Raw genomic sequence first — 19,138 nt, forward strand, 5'->3', positions numbered from 1 at the left:
TCTGATATTAACCCTCCCCTCAAACATCTCCTTGCCAACCTCAACAGAACACACGACCATAACACAAGGCACAGATCACTCTTTGATGTTCCTCGTGTCCATCTCACACTATGTAAAAACTCAATGCACATAAAAGGCCCTAAAATCTGGAATTCATTACCTGTAAATATAAAAGAAACACTACCTGTTTATAAATTCAAGTCTCTTCTCAAAGATCACTTACTCACCCAAAACCAAATAAATACTGAATAACTGAACCTTATAAATTGTATATCTTAAATGTTTCTCACAATTATATCACATAAATGTTAAACCTAAAACCCAATCTAACTTTATTATTTTTTAAATACACTACCTAACAGAATACTCCATTCTACTGAATGTACAACAATGCATACAACCATATGACCTGTCTTTGTAATACTCACTTGTGCTTTATAGTAACCTGTTTACATTAATGTTTTATCACTGATTTCATCATTGCTTAGTTAATCTTAAGTTAATTTTAAGCCAGCCCGTAATGCTATGCATAGTATAAGTGGCTTTGGCATACTGCTCTTACCTGTATTTGTTGTACCTCTGTATGTGTGCTCAAATTTTTAAATAAAATAAAATAAAAATAAAATGATGAATGATGATGCTCTTCAAATCGCTTATCTCATTCCAAACCACTATCCCTCACTTTCCAAAAATAAGGAGTCAAACTTAGATACATGGACGCATTTGAGTGTAAGGAGTATAGCAAACACTTCAGGTTGAATTGTAGAAGCCCAGTTTTTAATACGTGCTCCAATCACTATCAGCTGCTCCAGTGGGCTGGTAAACAGTCATCATCATACATACATACTCTGCGGAAGACAGTGCTGAGTCACTAAGGCATCAATACAACAGAAAGTGTCGTGCCTCGCTTCAAGACGAAGCTTAGGTTGCAACTAAAGTATTTTTTTTTTTTTGAAAGTGAGGGATAGTGGTTTGGAATGAGATAATTTCCCATATATACAGGGGAAATTATCGAATGGGTTTGCCTGAGCATATTAACACTAGTCTGGAGTATTGCTGTACGGTAACGGCCCATTTCAAGGCAGGCAAAACTGCAGACCTGGAAATACACAGATAACTTTTACTGCACGTATAAGTACAATAAAGGACTTAAATTACTGGGAGCAGCTGAAGTCCCTTGACCTGTACTCCTTGGAACACAGGCTAGAAAGATACATTATAATATACATTTGGAAAATCCCAGAGGGACTAGTCCGAAATCTGCACACGGAAATCACTCCCTACGAAAGCAAAAGACTCGGGGGTCGTCCCACAGTTACTAAAAACAACAGACATAGCCCCACTCCACAAAGGGGGCAGTAAAGCAACAGCAAAGAACTACAGACCGATAGCACTAACATCCCATATCATAAAAATCTTTGAAAGGGTCCTAAGAAGCAAGATCACCACCCATCTAGAAACCCATCAGTTACACAACCCAGGGCAACATGGGTTTATTATTATTATAATCAAGGGGGAAGCGCTAAACCCGGAGGATTATACAGCGCCTGGGGGGGGATGTGGAAGGCATTCAGGCTTAATTCGGGGAACTGGAGCACAGATCCAATTCCCTAAATCAAGAGCCCCTCACCAACATCAAGGAACCTTCCTTGAGGGGAACATGGGTTTAGAACAGGTCGCTCCTGTCTGTCTCAACTATTGGATCACTACGACAAGGTCCTAGATGCACTAGAAGACAAAAAGAATGCAGATGTAATATATACAGACTTTGCAAAAGCCTTCGACAAGTGTGACCATGGCGTAATAGCACACAAAATGCGTGCTAAAGGAATAACAGGAAAAGTCGGTCGATGGATCTATAATTTCCTCACTAACAGAACACAGAGTAGTCGTCAACAGAGTAAAGTCTGAGGCAGCTACGGTGAAAAGCTCTGTTCCACAAGGCACAGTACTCGCGCCCATCTTGTTCCTCATCCTCATATCCGACATAGACAAGGATGTCAGCCACAGCACCGTGTCTTCCTTTGCAGATGACACCCGAATCTGCATGACAGTGTCTTCCATTGCAGACACTGCAAGGCTCCAGGCGGACATCAACCAAATCTTTCAGTGGGCTGCAGAAAACAATATGAAGTTCAACGATGAGAAATTTCAATTACTCAGATATGGTAAACACGAGGAAATTAAATCTTCATCAGAGTACAAAACAAATTCTGGCCACAAAATAGAGCGAAACATCAACGTCATAGACCTGGGAGTGATCATGTCGGAGGATCTCACCTTCAAGGACCATAACATTGTATCAATCCCATCTGCTAGAAAAATGACAGGATGGATAATGAGAACCTTCAAAACTAGGAAGGCCAAGCCCATGATGACACTCTTCAGGTCACTTGTTCTATCTAGGCTGGAATATTGCTGCACACTAACAGCACCTTTCAAGGCAGGTGAAATTGCTGGCCTAGAAAATGTACAGAGAACCTTCACAGCGCGCATAACGGAGATAAAACACCTCAATTACTGGGAGCGCTTGAGGTTCCTAAACCTGCATTCCCTGGAACACAGGCGGGAGAGATACATGATTATATACACCTGGAAAATCCTAGAGGGACTAGTACCGAACTTGCACACGAAAATCACTCACTACGAAAGCAAAAGACTTGGCAGACGATGCAACATCCCCCCAATGAAAAGCAGGGGTGTCACTAACACGTTAAGAGACCATACAATAAGTGTCAGGGGCCCGAGACTGTTCAACTGCCTCCCAGCATTCATAAGGGGGATTACCAACAGACCCCTGGCAGTCTTCAAGCTGGCACTGGACAAGCACCTAAAGTCGGTTCCTGACCAGCCGGGCTGTGGCTAGTACGTTGGTTTGCATGCAGCCAGCACTAACAGCCTGGTTGATCAGGCTGTGATCCACCAGGCCTGGTCACAGACCGGGTCGCGGGCGCGATGACCCCCGGAACTCTCTCCAGGTAAACTCCAGGTGGTGCAACATCCCCCCCCCCAAGCCCCAGTGAGAAGCAGGAGTGCCATGAGTGCGCTACGAGACAGCACAATAAGTGTCAGGGGCCTAAGACTGTTTAGCTGCCTCCTAGCATACATAAGGGGGACTACCAGTAGACTCCTGGCTGTCTTGAAGAGGAATCTGGACAGGCACCTAAAGTCAGTACCTGACCAGCCAGGCTGTGGTTCGTACGTCGGTATGTGTGCAACCAGCAGTAACCACCTGGTTTATCAGGCCCTGATTCACCGTAAGACCTGGTCATGGATCGAACCACGGGGGAGTTGACCCCCCGAAACACTCTCCAGGTATACGACAGTAGCCTTTTTTGTTTCCACAAGACTTTACAATTAGATTTTCTTGGTTGTCACAAGACTTTGTCACCAAGGGCTCTGGTGGTGGGGCTCTTGTGGCCTGTCATGCAGGAGCCATATGTCTATGATACATCCAACAAAATCAGCAGACAGACTCTTAGATGTCACTACTGCCCGGCTCCGGTGACATGTAATTATCTCTGGGAAGTTGCACCAGCATCGCTAGATGATGGAGATATAACCAAGAGGGACTATTGTCGCACAATACGTCATTATGTGTTGAAATGTGATAAAATTAATGAATTCTGAGACAATTCACCTACAAATGTTAAGAAATATCAGAGTATTTTATACCCAAAGCGGCGTGTTACCAGCCATTTTGGAAAAATACTCTGCCTTTGTAAACAACTCATAACCACTGAAACTTGTTTAAATTCAGCTATACCTTCTTGAAATATAAGGTAACATAAATAATTTAAAACCGCATTTAAGCTACACCGTAATGTTTTCGTGAATGAATTCTTATCTGCATAAGTAACCCATTCGATTGTAACCAGATGATAAACATGTTAGTTCATCACTACTTTAATTTACTAACTAAACTGTCTAGTAAACTAATGCCACAAGGAGGACTACTAGAATTAATAGGTGTCCTACATGTCAACCCAGAAAATGATCCCGGCGGGGTGGAAACATTTCGACATGTTTCCTTACACCTGTTGTCTTGTTCACCTAGCAGCAAATAGGTACCTGGGTGTTAGTCGGCTGGTGTGGGTCGCATCCTGGGGGACAATATTGACGACCCCAATGGAAATAAGACAAACAGTCCTTGATGACGCACTGCCTTTCTTGGGTTATCCTGTGATAACTTATCTTGGGGAACGACTCGGTGGTGGCAGAGGAGGGTGAGGGAGATACATGTAAACAGAAATGTAATTAAGACGATCCGACTTTTTTTATACAAGTAAATAAAATGAGGGTGGACATTGACATGGAGGAAGAATACCTAGCCAGTGAAAATGTGATATAATAATGATTAAATAACCCTACTGTGTTGCATTATAGAGGAACTGTTCTGTAAACTATATAGTTTAGTGGAATAACACTGTCAACGTCTAAGGAACAGAGACCTGACAGGAAGCGGGTGCAATATATAATACGGAGGATAACTTTTGCAATAAAAGTAGAGATTATATAAATAAGTTCATAAATAACTTAAATTAACTGAATATAAGTAGCATAAATACTAACTGAATCAGAGTTTAATTAAGTTGCATAGGTGTTCATTGTGCCACCAGGCCCGGTGGCTGGTGAGCTCCCGCTTCACACACGGAGGGCCCGGGTTCGATTCTCGGCGGGTGGAAACATTTCGATACGTTTCCTTACACCTATTGTCCTGTTCACCTAGCAGCAAATAGGTACCTGGGTGTTAGTCGACTGGTGTGGGTGGCATCCTGGGGGACAAGATTTGAGGACCCCAATGGAAATAAGTTAGACAGACCTCGATGACGCACTGACTTTCTTGGGTTATCCTGGGTGGCTAACCCTCCGGGGTTAAAAATCCAAACGAAATCTCTCTCTTATAACTTAAATATTACAAAACCTGGTCGCACACCTACTTAAACTTGATAATATGAAAGATAATGAAAGGAGTTTAATGACAGTAGACTGCAGACAGCTGAGAGGAGTTTAATGACAGTATTAAAGGACCCCAATGGAAATTAGTCACCCTGTCTGACTTATTTTGGGTTATCCTAGGTTCTTTAAACATATGCTGTTATGTATGATAAGCTATGTAACTATATCTATGTATACCTGAATAAACTTACACTGCAGACAGCTGAAAGGAGTTTAATAGCAGTACACTGCAGACAGCTGAAGGCAGTGTAGCTTCACACTAACATATATATATTTGTGAGAATGGCAAGAGTATATGGACTGTATTTTATAGAACACAATATAAACTTGTACCTGCCTATGTATATGTAGTCAGTATAAATTTTTTTTTTTTTTTTTTTTTATATTTTATTTAAAACCAATACAGTTTAACATAAAAATAAAGAAACAGTATGGAACCTAATCAAATTAACTGACAAACGGATTGTACTTACATGCTCGCAAGATATTACAACAAAAACTTACATCAAGAACATAACTAAAAACAAAATTACATGTCACAGGGTCATGAATTGACATATATACAAAACCTTGCATATATATAAATTGTACATATAAATGACATCTGACAAAGGTTCAATACACTTGAACATAAAATATACAAAGAAGTTATATCAGTTAAATCCCATCCTTCACATTAATCAAAAACCCAAAACCTAACATCATAATCTGACTAGATAATCTACATACTTATCCCTAACAATACAGCTGAACATATCCCAAAACAGAAAAGAATACAGCTTAGAACACAATAACAAGCTCTATACTGTTACAATACACCCATATAAAACTTTCAGACAAAGGACTACGTCACTAAACTGTCTAGATATGTCTGTATACCATACAGACTAAAACTTAACATCAAGAACTTGCATGAACACCAAACCGGTATCAGGGTACAGACCTTAATTATAAACTTTAAAAAGAATCAATCATGCGTATATAAAGTATTACATAACGTCTGACCCATGACAAAGGCTCAATACAATAGAAAGAGATATATATTTATATATATATATATATACATACACACCCACACACCCACACCCACATCCACACACACACCCACACGTACACAAAAATTTTCACAAAATCACATTAATCATATGCACTGTATGCACAATGCACAAGAGGATATAAGTATCTCTCATCGTGCAAAAACCCAGCACGTAACATAAATACAAACTAAAACACACTGCATGTCGCAAATAACTTATTTCTCAAGAATCATGTTATACAAGACTGATACACATCATAATTATACATAAAAAATCTACTATATTATACCTACATTCTGAAAAGTGTTATATCTACCATAACGAGACCTTGAGCTCTACATCCACACTTGGATGCCATAAAGTCCCAATGAAAACCAGGAAACCATTCCAAACCCACATTCACAACACTCTCACGACCCCCCCCCCCCCAGGGAGGCGAGCCCGCTGTTGCCCCCTGACTCCCTCCAACCTATGAAAACCCCTTCATTCACTCATATCCAATCACAGATTTACGAGAATCCCTAACGTTAGCATTCTATACCCCTCTGAGAAAGCCTGATCCCACCTCCTCCCATACAAATCTCTGTTACGACACCTCGTACTATAGAACGTTACCGCAAGAACCTTTCTTCTCTCCTCACTATCCCCTCTCCCCCTCATCACCCACGACATATATATATAATCTACCATGATATAATCTAAAGCTCTTATGACACCCTCGTCTAACCCACCCATATCTAGACTTAGAGCACGCAAAACCGACACCCCACGGCCCCCCACCCTCTGTACCAACCTACTTAACCAGCACCTAACCTCCTCTAGCCCTTCACAAAAGTAAACTACATGGTACGCTGTCTCATCCCCTCCACAGATACCACACCCCCCACCCTCTACAACCTGTCTGTTTCGTAATATCTCACCAGACGGAAGGATCCCATGCAGAAAACGAAACATCACCTCACGCGCCCGAGGTTTTAACTTCAATTTACTAAATCTAAACCAAATACTCTTCCACGCATACATGGGGAACAAACCCTCAACTGGGACAACGCACCTACCTACAAGTAACCTACACAAAACCCTTATACGAACCTTTCTCAGTTCCCTAACCAACATAACAGCCCTCAAAACTATTTCACATTCCCTCAACTCCATTCCTCGATACCACATACCCAGCCTGTCGTGTATCCTTCCCAAACGCCCCGCGTTCACACCCTCACGCAACACTTCCCATTTAATGAACACACATTTAACCCTCCGTCTCAAATCCAACAACCCCAACCCACCCTGACTTACAGGTAACATTACAACCTCCCTCCGTAACCAATCACAACGTGAACCCCATAAAAATTTGTACACCCGTCTTAGTATCCCCGCAATCGCTGTCCCTGTAATTGGGAACACAGCTGCAACATACCAAACCTTACTATACAATAAAATGTTCACGACTATCACTCGCTGTATCAGAGTTAGGTGCTGGGGTCTCAGAACACCTAGACGCCCCACGATCCTTTCCAATAACCTATCCGAATTTTCCTCCCGCGCCGCAACCATGTCATCCCTATAAATAATACCACAAATCTTTAAAGACACCGCCCATTCTTTAACAACATTACATCTCCCCCCCACACCCCCCGCCCAAGAACCCAACCCCATGCACCTTGACTTCGCACTATTTACCTGCATACCCGTGGCACTTCCAAATAATTGCACCACCTCGTCCAACACACTCATTGACATCCCTGCACGAAAGAGAAGAGTGGTGTCGTCAACATATCCAATTAACCCCGGCCAGGCCCTCCCACCCCCCACACTTCCCGCACATGGCGTACATAAGCTACGGTCAACCATTCTATAAAAGGGGTCCTGGAAACACGCAAACAATATTTGGGACATGGGGCATCCCTGTCTAAGGCCTCTTCCCATTGCAATTTCCCTCCCCATACACCCATTAATCTGTATCCTCATTTTCGCCCCCTTGTACAACGTATTTACCCACTCGACTATTTCCTCCCCAAAACCCTGTCTCCTAAGTATAACCTGCAAAGCTCCCCTTTCCACTCTATCATATGCTCCTTGCCAGTCTAGAGCCAACAAAGCCGCCCCTCCACCCCCACCCTTAGCTTCCACAAAACTTCTCAGTATCCCATGTCCTTCAATCATCGACCTTCCCGGCAACCCGAACTGAGATTTTGACACCACCCTCTCCACTACACATTTGAACCTATTACCTAAAATTTTTGCAAACACCTTATAGTCTGCACACATCAGTGATATGGCTCGGTACTCCCGAAGGGTGGGCTGCCCCTTGACCTTCGGGACCAGCACTACTACTGCTGTTTCCTGCTTCTCCCCCAACTTACCCTTCTCCTTCATACTATTAAATAACCTAACTATAAATTCCTTTATCAACGCCCAATGTTGTAAATAAAATTCTACCGGGAGACCATCAATACCGGGAGCTTTCCCCTTCCTCATTCCCCTTAACGCATTCTCTATTTCCTCTGCCGTAATCGTCCCACCTAAAGCCTTTCGATCACTATTTCCTAAATTACACGTCACATACGTACACACCTTGTCCAATGCCCCGTCACCCACCCCCCCACTGTTCCAGTATTTCTCGTACCAAGCCTCCGCATATGCACACATCCCCTTCGTGGTTCGTATCTCCTGCCCTACTCTATAATTCCCAACCATCTCCGTTACCTCTAAACATGGTATAGCCGTCAGCGCCTGCCTTTGCTTTTGATGCCGCAAAACACACGCTGACGGCTTGTCGCCCCAAAGCACTTCCTCCACCCCTGCCTGCATCCTTACAGCTTGAAACCTTTCATTTTGCAACACCCTCAACCTCCCCTTTATTTCAGCTATTTCATCCATAGGAAAATTATTCCCACCCACCCCCCTCCCATAGCAAGCTCTTAACCTATCCTCTAAATAGTTAGCCAGTCCATATTTTAAATTATTAATACGTTTTCCTTCTCTCACATAAAACTTTCTAATCCTTTCCTTTGCGACACTATCCCACCATGTCACAATGTCATCCACTCCCTGTTCTTCCACACTAAGCTCCCTCCATAGGACTGAAAACCCCTCCAACCCCTCCTCATCTCCTAACACACTTATATTCAATTTCCAATAACTTCTATATATGTCCGCGAGCGTCCCCCACCCAACCTCCACCACCACTGCCCTATGATCTGACATTGTAGTCTCAACAGTACTGAAAGATTTCACGTTCACTCCCTGAGAAAGGTACACTCTATCTAGTCTCGCAGCATAACCACTCCTAACAAACGTATATTCAGTCTCCCACACCGCTCCCCCAAAGGCATCACGTAACCTAACATCCCTTAATAAATCCCTAAGAGCCACAGACATATATCCAGCTCCTCTTGGGTCCACATCAGCCACCCTGATTACACTATTCCAGTCCCCACCAACTATCGCCACCTCTGGCAGTGCACTTAAGAAAAACACAAGATCCTCACACACAAAATCATTCTTTACCTTTATGTTATTTTCTGCCGGCGCATACACACTCACAAAAGACACACGCTTACCCATCCACCACCCATCCACACGCAACACCCTCCCTCCCCCTCCTCCCTCGCTCCTCTGCAAAACAAACGGGCTCGTCTCCCTTATTAAAATTCCCACACCACCTTTTAGACGGGGAGATGGCAGGGTAACTACCCGAAATCCTGCCACCTCCAACACCCTACCCTCTTTGAAATTGTGCTCCTGCAGGAACACAACATCCACTCTAGATTTATTCAGAAAATTACGAAACCAATCTCTCTTCATACCGCTACATAACCCATTAACATTTACAGACATACACCTAAGGCCTATTAAAGTTTCCACCCCTGCTTCCTCTCATCACTCTTTACAACTCCAGAGCTTGAATTTACGTTCAACACCTTCAGAGTGCTCTCTTTCCCTCCCCCCTTCTTCCGGTGCCTCCTATCATGGCTACCACCACCTACACCACTACCTTCACACTTGACCTCAGTCTTTTTCCCAGGCCTTTGTGCAGGCGTAAGGACGTCATCAGAATCTGATGTAGCCGCCCTCTTTCTCGTGACAGTCATGTTACACATATCTTGATCAGATGTTACCTCTCGATGAACCTCCACCTCCACCTGAGAATGGTGTAATGAGTCAATGGATGACTCCAAACCACCATCACGTCCCAAATTATCATGTCTCAGACTTTCTGGAAGCGACGATTCTCCAATGACACCACGCTCAGATGTAACATCCCTCTCTGGTGGTGACAACGTCTTCAACACCTCCACCAATTCCTCCTCAATCTCATGAACCTTCTCTTGTACTTGCTGCTCCTCCTTATCCACAGGAGACGACACCTGATCAGGCAGTTGGGGGCGGGACTCCAACTCACCACCAGTCCTGTGTGCCCGATCCACTATCTCGCTCCACAAAACACCACGCCCTCCATCCGATGTTTGTTCCTCACCTGCCACCTTTGAAGCAGGGGCTGCGACGTCCACCACAGGTCCAGGCACATGTCTTCGCTTGTCACAGGTCGCCGCTATGTGATCATACTCACCACATAGGCGGCACGTACGTCGTTGTCCTGGGTACATTACCATTACCTGCGTCCTGAAATCTTGTAGGTACACATAGGATGGTATTTGGTGCCTCAAAGTCATTTTGAGGTTGAAAGAACCCTCTGGAAAACCAGCATAGGCTCCTGCCGCCCACGTACCATGTTGAGCATAATGCACCGTCCCATACTTCTCAAAAACTTTCCTTATATCTGCCTCGTCCGCCTCAAAGGGAACGTTGCGTAACTTGATCCACGTATAATACCGTGAAACATCTATCATTCTTACAGTGACAGCTGGTGTGACGTTAAGACTCACGTCCTGAAACCTGGTGATTAACGATTCATAAACCGTTGCAGATAGCAGTTTGACGAAAATTCGTTGTCCTCCGTTCAATGCTACACCATACAAGTCATTATCTTGTACTCCATAAGTCTCCCGTATGATCTTTGGCAATAAGACTTGCGCAGAACTGGTCGTTATCGTTCCTTTAAGTAGCTCGATGCCTACAGTATTTATCCTTCGTCTCAGACTAACCGCCATCTTGACGATCACAGTGCACCTAAGTTGTTAGCCGAGGTGTGACAGCACCACTTCACACCACTGCAGCCAGGTAACTGACAAGGGCGCTCGCCTACACACAGCAGAGGGGTGCAGAGCACTACCGCACACTACCGTGGTCAGGCAGCGTGTGTGTAAATTACACAGAAGATGGAGGAGGGAAAGTGTAATAATAATTGTAAATCATTGAATAGCAGAAGTCTGCCAGTACAGGCTGGCAAACTTCACTAATGTCCCCATGAAACTCTTAATATATTGGAATATACTAACTACTCAGAATTTATTTTTATTTTATGATGTAATATAGACCACGGTAGTTGCACAACCCTGGTGTGCCAAAGCTTGAGAAATAATAATCATAATTGGTAAACTATTTAAGAGCTCACACTTAATAAAAACTAGTAATGTTACCACCTCTGCCTAGCGTGTTAGGTGTCCTTATATAGAATAATAAACTTATATCAAAGGGATTCAGCCATATAATAGAGATTCCAGGTGAAACAGTGGTTACATGCAGGCAGATAGTTCTATAATGAATTAAATGTGTCAGAGAGAGGAGTATGGAAGTGGTAATGAGAGACGCATGCGTACTAACATGGTGGTCGCTGCTGCCGCCGCTGGCGCCGCCGCCGCCGTGCCGCCGCTGCTGCCGCCGCCGCCGCCGCCGCCGCTGCTACCGCCACCATCGCCGCCGCCGCCGCCGCCGCCGCCGCCGTCGTCGTCAATACTCGCCGCCATATTGTTGTCATCTCCGCCCTCATTACATATTACGGGAGGCTGTGGTAGCACTCTTACCTGGGTAAGTAACACTTGTGGACACTGTGACATTATAGTTACCATGGTAGTGGATGGTGATGGTAGTGAGGTGTGGCTACCATCACTATCATAACATCATCATCATCACTCAGCCTGTAAACAAAAGCCTCTCCACTTACAAATTTTAATTAAGTCAATTAATTTTGAAAATAAAGTTTGAAAATACCCGTGAGATGGATACATGTTTGGCTGAGAGAGAGATCAACATATATTACTGAAGAGTGGTAATATATTCAAGTTTGAAGGGGACGGTGGGTCGTCTTATTACCTCATAATAAATACCAGAATAAAAAGCTACAACACCATGGCTACAACACTTGATCAAAAACTCACACTTAGAAAACTTAAGACAATGTTTGGACCAGTTCTTGAATACTGGTGTTATTATATAGAGGAGGTAAAGCTAGGTCATGACACCACCAGTGATCAACCTGGTTTATCTCACCTCTACCATTTCTATTTATTTATTTATTTATTAATTTTAACATACATACAGAGGTACAAAAAATACAGGTAAGAGCAGCATGCCAAAGCCACTTATATGCATAGCATTACGGGCTGGATTAAAATTAACTTAAGATTAACTAAGCAATGATGTAATCAGTGATAAAACATTAATGTAAACAGATAACAATAAAGCACAAATGAGTATTACAAAGACAGGTCATATGGTTGCATGCATTGTTGTACATTCAGTAGAATGGAGTATTCTGTTAGGTAGTGTATTTAAAAAAATAATAAAGTTAGATTGGGTCTTAGGTTTAACATTTGTGTGATATAATTGTGAGTAACATTTAGGATATACAATTTATAAGGTTCAGTTATTCAGTATTTATTTGGTTTTGGGTGAGTAAGTGATCTTTGAGAAGAGACTTGAATTTATAAACAGGTAGTGTTTCTTTTATATTTACAGGTAATGAATTCCAGATTTTAGGGCCTTTTATGTGCATTGAGTTTTTGCATAGCGTGAGATGGACACGAGGAACATCAAAGAGTGATCTGTGCCTTGTGTTATGGTCATGTGTTCTGTTGAGGTTGGCAAGGAGATGTTTGAGGGGAGGGTTAATATCAGAGTTAAGTGTTCTATGTATGTAATAGGTGCAGTAATAAGTATGGATGTTTTGTATGGTGAGTAGGTTGAGTGTTTTGAATATTGGTGGAGTGTGTTGCCTGTAGTGGGAATTTGTTATCATTCTAACTGCAGCCTTTTGTTGGGTTATTAGTGGTCTGAGATGGTTAATTGTTGTTGAGCCCCATGCACAAATTCCATAGGTGAGATAGGGGTAAATAAGAGAGTGATAAAGGGCCAGGAGGGCTGACTGTGGAACATAGTACCGTATCTTCGATAGTATGCCTACAGTCTTGGGAATTTTCTTAGAAATTTGTTGTATATGTGTATGAAATTTGAGTCTATTATCAAGGTGGATTCCTAAGAATTTTCCCTCTGTTAGCTTTGTGATAGGTGATCTGTTTATCGTTATGTTAAGAGGTACATCTGTAGCTCTGTTACCAAACTGAATGAAGTAAGTTTTGTCAATGTTTAGTGTAAGTTTGTTAGTCCTCATCCAGGTAGATATTTTCTGTAATTCGGTGTTTACAGTATTGGCTAGCGTGACTGGGCTCGGGTGAGAGAAGACGTATGTAGTGCCATCTGCAAAAAGTGTGGGTTTGAGTAATTGCGAAGCATTTGGTAGGTCATTTATGTATAGGAGAAAGAGAAGAGGGACAAGGACACTTCCCTGTGGGACACCAACTGTAATTGGTTGAGCGGAAGAGCTTGCCCCACTTGCGTACACATATTGGCTTCTGTTGCTGAGGTATGACTTCTGATAGTTGAGGGAGTGCCCTCTAATACCATAGTGTGACAATTTTACGTGGAGCAAGTCATGGTCAACTGTATCAAAAGCTTTACGTAAGTCAATGAAGATCCCCAGTGGGACTTCTTTTTTCTCTATTGCAGTGTATATATGTTCTAGCATGTGTATAATAGCATCATTAGTATTTTTATTAGGCCTGAATCCAAATTGGCAGGGGTTGAGAATGTTTTGGGAGATGAGGTAGGAGTAGATTCGTTTATGAATTAATTTTTCGAAGATTTTTGAGAGAGGGTGTAAATTGGATATTGGCCTATAGTTATTCAACTCTGTTTGGTCTCCTCCTTTATGGATCGGGGTGACCCTTGCTATTTTGAGAGCTGTAGGGAAGGTGGAGGATTCAGTGGATTTGTTAAAGAGTGTTGCAATGATTGGTGATAGTACTTGTGACACTTTTTTGTATATAAAGGGTGGTAAGGTATTTAAATCTCCTGCCTTGTTTTTTAGTGCGTTGATAATAAGGGAGACTTCGTATGGGTTAGTCGGAGGTAGGAACAGTGTGTTCGGGTAGTTGCCAGTGAGGTAGTCATTTGGTGGGGTATCTGAGCTTGGGATTTTATTGGCAAGGTTTTGTCCTGTAGTGGAGAAGAAATCATTAAGTCTGTTTGCTGTTTCTGTTGGTGGGAGTTGGGGTTCATCTGATTTTGCTAATTTTATTTCGCTATTTCGTGATATCTTTTTTGTTCCCAGAATTTCTGATAGGGTCTTCCAGGTCTTTTTTATATCACCTCGTAAGTTGGATAATCTGTTCTCATAATACAATTTTTTTTGCCCTTCTTATCAGGCTGGTTAGGATTGACGAGTAACGTTTTGTTTGGTCTCTGGTTATGTGACCCATTCTGTAATGTTTTTCATATCGGTGTTTTTTATTAATGGATTTGAGAATGCTGGGTGTTAGCCAGGGACTGTTCAGTCTCTTAGCTGTCATCTGTTTAGTTTTTTTAGGGCAGTGCTTGTTATAGAGGTATTGGGTCTTTTTTAGAAAATTATTAAAACATTCGTCAATATCTGTATAGATTTCTAGCTCAGTGTGCCAGTCAATGTTTGTTACTGCTGTTGTGAAGTTATTAATGGCTGCCTCATTGTGAAGTCTGAAGGTGACTTTAGTAGTGTCTTGGGGTATTTTACCAAGAGTTGTTATGAGGAAAGTAGGGTAGTGGTCTGTGGTATTATCTGTAATTATGCCTGATTTTAAAGGGGATATGGTGTTGGTCCAGATGTGGTCAAGTAGGGAAACACTAGTCTCCGTAACTCTTGTAGGTTTTGTTACTGTTGGTAGCAACATGCAGTTACTCATTGTATTTGTGAATTCAGTAACGTGTGGGTCCTGGTCTTGCAGGAGATTTATATTGAAGTCACCTGAGAGTAGTAAGTGATCTTTGTTCATGCATGTATCAGTTATCATACTTCCTAGGTTTTGACTAAATTGGCTAATGTTTGATTGTGGAACTCTGTAGATGTTTATCACTGTGAGAGGTTTTTGTAGGTATTTGGATTTGAATTTAGCAATTATATATTCCCCATGTTCATCCCTTGTGCAAGTATTAGTGATACATTCTAGTTGGTCTGAGTAGTATATAGCTGTGCCACCCCCTTGTTGGTCTGGCCTACAGTTGTGTATGGCTGTGTAACCAGGAATGGCATAGACATCTGTAGTATCAGGCTTTAGCCAGGTTTCAGTTAGTGTAATGATGGACATATTGGCATGCAAGGAATTTAGTAATGCTAGGAGGTCATCGTAATGCTTGCTTAAAGATCTGATATTGTAGTTAAAGATAGTTATGTTGTTGTTGGCTCTGAGAAGTGCCTTTGATTGTTCTGCTGTGTAGTAATTACAGTACTAACTGTTTGAATCATTTAAGTCATTAAATAAGAGGTTGGTATCAGGATCAATGCTTGTAATCATAAGATTTGTAGTGAATCTATAGTTAGAATTAAGTATAAAACAAAGTAAATATTCTAAAGCTAAAAAAATAGCACCTGAATTATTTAACAAATGTAAAAATAATGAGCTAAGGTAGTTTTTTAAAGCTAAAATAAAGGAGACAATATAAAAGGGACTAAAATAATTTGTGGTGAACAAATAAAGTGATGATCAAATAATGGAGCTTGGGAATATGATAGTAGGTAGTACTTTAAAGGTAATTCTTTAAAGTTAGAATTATAATATAAAATTATAATATAAAAGGGACTAATATAAGTTGTGGTGAACAATAAAGTGGTAATCAGATAATTGCACTAAGGTCTAATATAATGACTTTTGTGGAGTTTGTTTTGAGCTAGAATGAGGTATAGTACAACTAGATTTAATCTAATAATATAAAAATACAAATTAAAAATAGCACCAGTCTCTCACTAGTAATTGCAATATGGTCTAATATAATGAATTTGGTATTGACTATAGTACAACTGAGTTTAATCTAATAATATAAAAAAGGCACAAGACTCAATTGTAATTGCACTAAGGTATTATATAAGTTGTTTACAAGAATTAGAGTATAACTAGATTTAAATTGACAAGATAAAATATACAAGTTAACCCTTTGACTGTCGAAGGGCCAAATCCTGAAGTTGCTTCTGGTGTCGCAAAATATTCGAAAAAAAAAAAATTATTTTTTCTTATGAAAATGTTAAGATTATTTTTCTGATTGTTTTAGTCCCAAAAAAAAATTTTTCCCATCAGTACTTACCGAGATATAGAGTCCTGAAGTTTGCTGAAATTGATCTGCTGGCGGCAACAGCGGCGACTGCCGCTCACCCGGTAAACTTTTATTTACTTGTATTCGATGGTTTCTTGTTTTTTTCACTATTTTATTTTTTCACATAACTTTTGTGGCCTGTGAGACCAAATTATTGTGCAATGTTCAAATATACACTCGTTGAATGTAACACAATTATAGCAAAAACACTCGTATCATTATAATGTTGCTAAAACTTGTTTACACAAACAAACAATGTAAATAAATGTTTATTACGATTGCTTTATAATATATATACATATGTACAATCACTGGACACTTTATTAGAAGTGCTGCAGCTTGTGGAATTCTTTGAAACATGGGTATAAGCACAATGGTGTCTTACACTCCTCACACATAAAACGAGTGTCTCTGCGTTTTTGTTGGCGTTTTGTGGTATGTCCACAGACAAAACACCTCTTCTGAGCATTTTTCTTGGCAGTAGTAGCAGGCAGTGGTATGGGGTAGTGATCACCAGGCCTCAGACGAGAGGACATGTGTTGATAATTTCGTGGGCGCTGGTCTATTGCAGGTGTTGTTTCTTGGTACTTGAATATTATTTGTCTGATGACTGACAAACAAAATTCACCATATTTGGGTTTGTTCTTGGTCTTCAACTTATACATATTATAAGCATTCAGCATGGAAATGTCAAGAAGATGGAAAAACAGTTTTATGTACCACTTATAACTCTTGCGAACACAGTCAGCAAACCCAATCTGCATGTCACATTTGTCCACTAAGCGCATATTGAGGTTGTAATCCATCACAGCTGCAGGTTTTACAATAGGTTCTTTGGTCTCTCTATTCTGCTTGCCAGTCTCTACCATTTCGTGTCGGTGAACTGATGTCAGCAGTGTGACATCACGTTTGTCATGCCACCGAAATGCCATGATGTCATTGGCAGCAAACACCTGCACTTCACCTCTACGACTGCCAGCTTCGAACCTAGGCATATGTTTACGACTTCTACGCACTGTGCCACACACATCTGTCATGTTCACTCGCAAGAAATCACTGAGTATAGGGCTTGTGTACCAGTTGTCAGTATATAAAATATGCCCCTTACCAAGATATGGCTCCATCATTGTTCTAACCACATCACCAGAGATACCCAGTAACTTCCTGGTATCTTCCATTGTTTTACCGCCAGTGTACACAATTATATCCAAAACCAGACCAGTTTTGCAATCACACAGAACAAATAACTTTATACCAAAGCGTTTCCTCTTGCTTGGTATATACTGCTTGAATGAGAGTCTTCCTTTGAACAAAATCAAAGACTCGTCAATAACAAGCTTCCTGAAGGGATAAAAATACATACAGCACTTTTGTTTCAGGTACATAAACACACGTCTGATCTTATATAACCTGTCGCTTCTGTCAGGCCTGGTTTTGTCTGAAAAGTGTAACATACGTAACAGTAACACAAATCTATTCACTGGTATAATGTCACTGAAAGCAGGGGTTGAAATCAGGCGGTCTGTCGCCCAGTATGTGCTGACACTATGCTTATACACATGTGGCATAAGCATTATTGTGGCAAAGAACAGATACATCTCTGCCACAGTTGTGTCCTTCCACTGGTGTAGGCGTGATCTTGGTGAAAGCATAGTGTTTGCCATGGTGTACTCATAGTATGTATTGCTTTCCCTGACAATAATGTCCATCAGGGGTTCATCGAAGAACAACTGAAAGCATTCCAGTTCAGTGGGATTGTTCCCAAGTGTACATGATGGCCGTATTCCACTTTGTCCTTCATCAAAGTCATGGGGATTGGGAACAAACTCGTCATCTTGATGCCAATCCCAGATGCGGTCAGCTGGTGCGTTCTGGATATTGTAATGTCGTTGTGGTTGTGCAGGTTGTGGTTGTGGTTGTGAGAGTGTGGGGTCGGCCGAAGCAGGTTGTAGTTGTGCAGAGTCAGCAGCGCGGGCACTAGCGTGGCCCGCTGCTGGTGTCACATGACTCATGGCACCGTCACTATCACCACCACCGCCTGCTGCCTCACTCACATCATTTATACCCATCGTAACAATATCGTCATCTTCACTATCAGGACGTGGTGTAGGGCCACGGGATGTGCTCCGAGATGTACTCCTTCCTCTTGGAAGAGCATATGGCACACTACCAGACCGCATGCGACGTCGTACATACTGCCGTTTCACTGGGGAATATTCACCCTCACTGTCACAACTAGAAGTGCTTTCAATAACCTTGAAATCACTATCACTATCACTTGCACTGCTCACATCTGAGTCTTGTACACGGGCAAATAGTTTCCTCTTTCGTCCTGGTACAGGTGAATATGAACGAGCCGGCCTAGCACCAGAGGTGGATGGTTGTGGGTCATCTGGGTTTTCATCACTAATTATGTTATCCTGGGTAATTTTCTCGGTCACACCCGCTTCAAAACCATGGAATTCACTTTCACTGACACTATCATCACTGTTTGAGCTATCACTTGGGAACAAAAGACCTCCAATCCGCCGAGGAGTGAGGAACTTCTTACCGCGAGGCATGGTGAAAATGGACTACCAAGATGGCGTTCCCACAATGCACCGCTGAGTCCCAGATTTTTT

General features: G+C 41.9%; 2 protein-coding genes across 3 annotated transcripts in view; one reads left to right on the forward strand and one right to left on the reverse strand.

Annotated features, from left to right (window-relative positions):
* The window catches only part of LOC128701146 (probable flavin-containing monoamine oxidase A), a 165,196-nt gene extending 153,330 nt beyond the window's left edge, over window positions 1–11,866 (reverse strand). The window contains exon 1 of the mRNA XM_070088586.1: window positions 11,724–11,866. Within this exon, the coding sequence (XP_069944687.1) occupies window positions 11,724–11,866 (143 nt within the window). The remainder of the gene's footprint in view (window positions 1–11,723) is intronic.
* The window catches only part of LOC128701449 (cell division cycle and apoptosis regulator protein 1), a 431,134-nt gene continuing 423,787 nt past the window's right edge, over window positions 11,792–19,138 (forward strand). For both annotated transcript variants that reach the window (XM_070088578.1, XM_070088584.1), the window contains exon 1: window positions 11,792–11,927. The gene's annotated coding sequence lies outside the window, so the exon portion shown is untranslated. The remainder of the gene's footprint in view (window positions 11,928–19,138) is intronic.

The sequence above is a fragment of the Cherax quadricarinatus genome, chromosome 2, assembly GCF_038502225.1.
Source record: "Cherax quadricarinatus isolate ZL_2023a chromosome 2, ASM3850222v1, whole genome shotgun sequence".
In the NCBI taxonomy this organism is placed as follows: Eukaryota; Metazoa; Arthropoda; class Malacostraca; order Decapoda; family Parastacidae; genus Cherax; species Cherax quadricarinatus.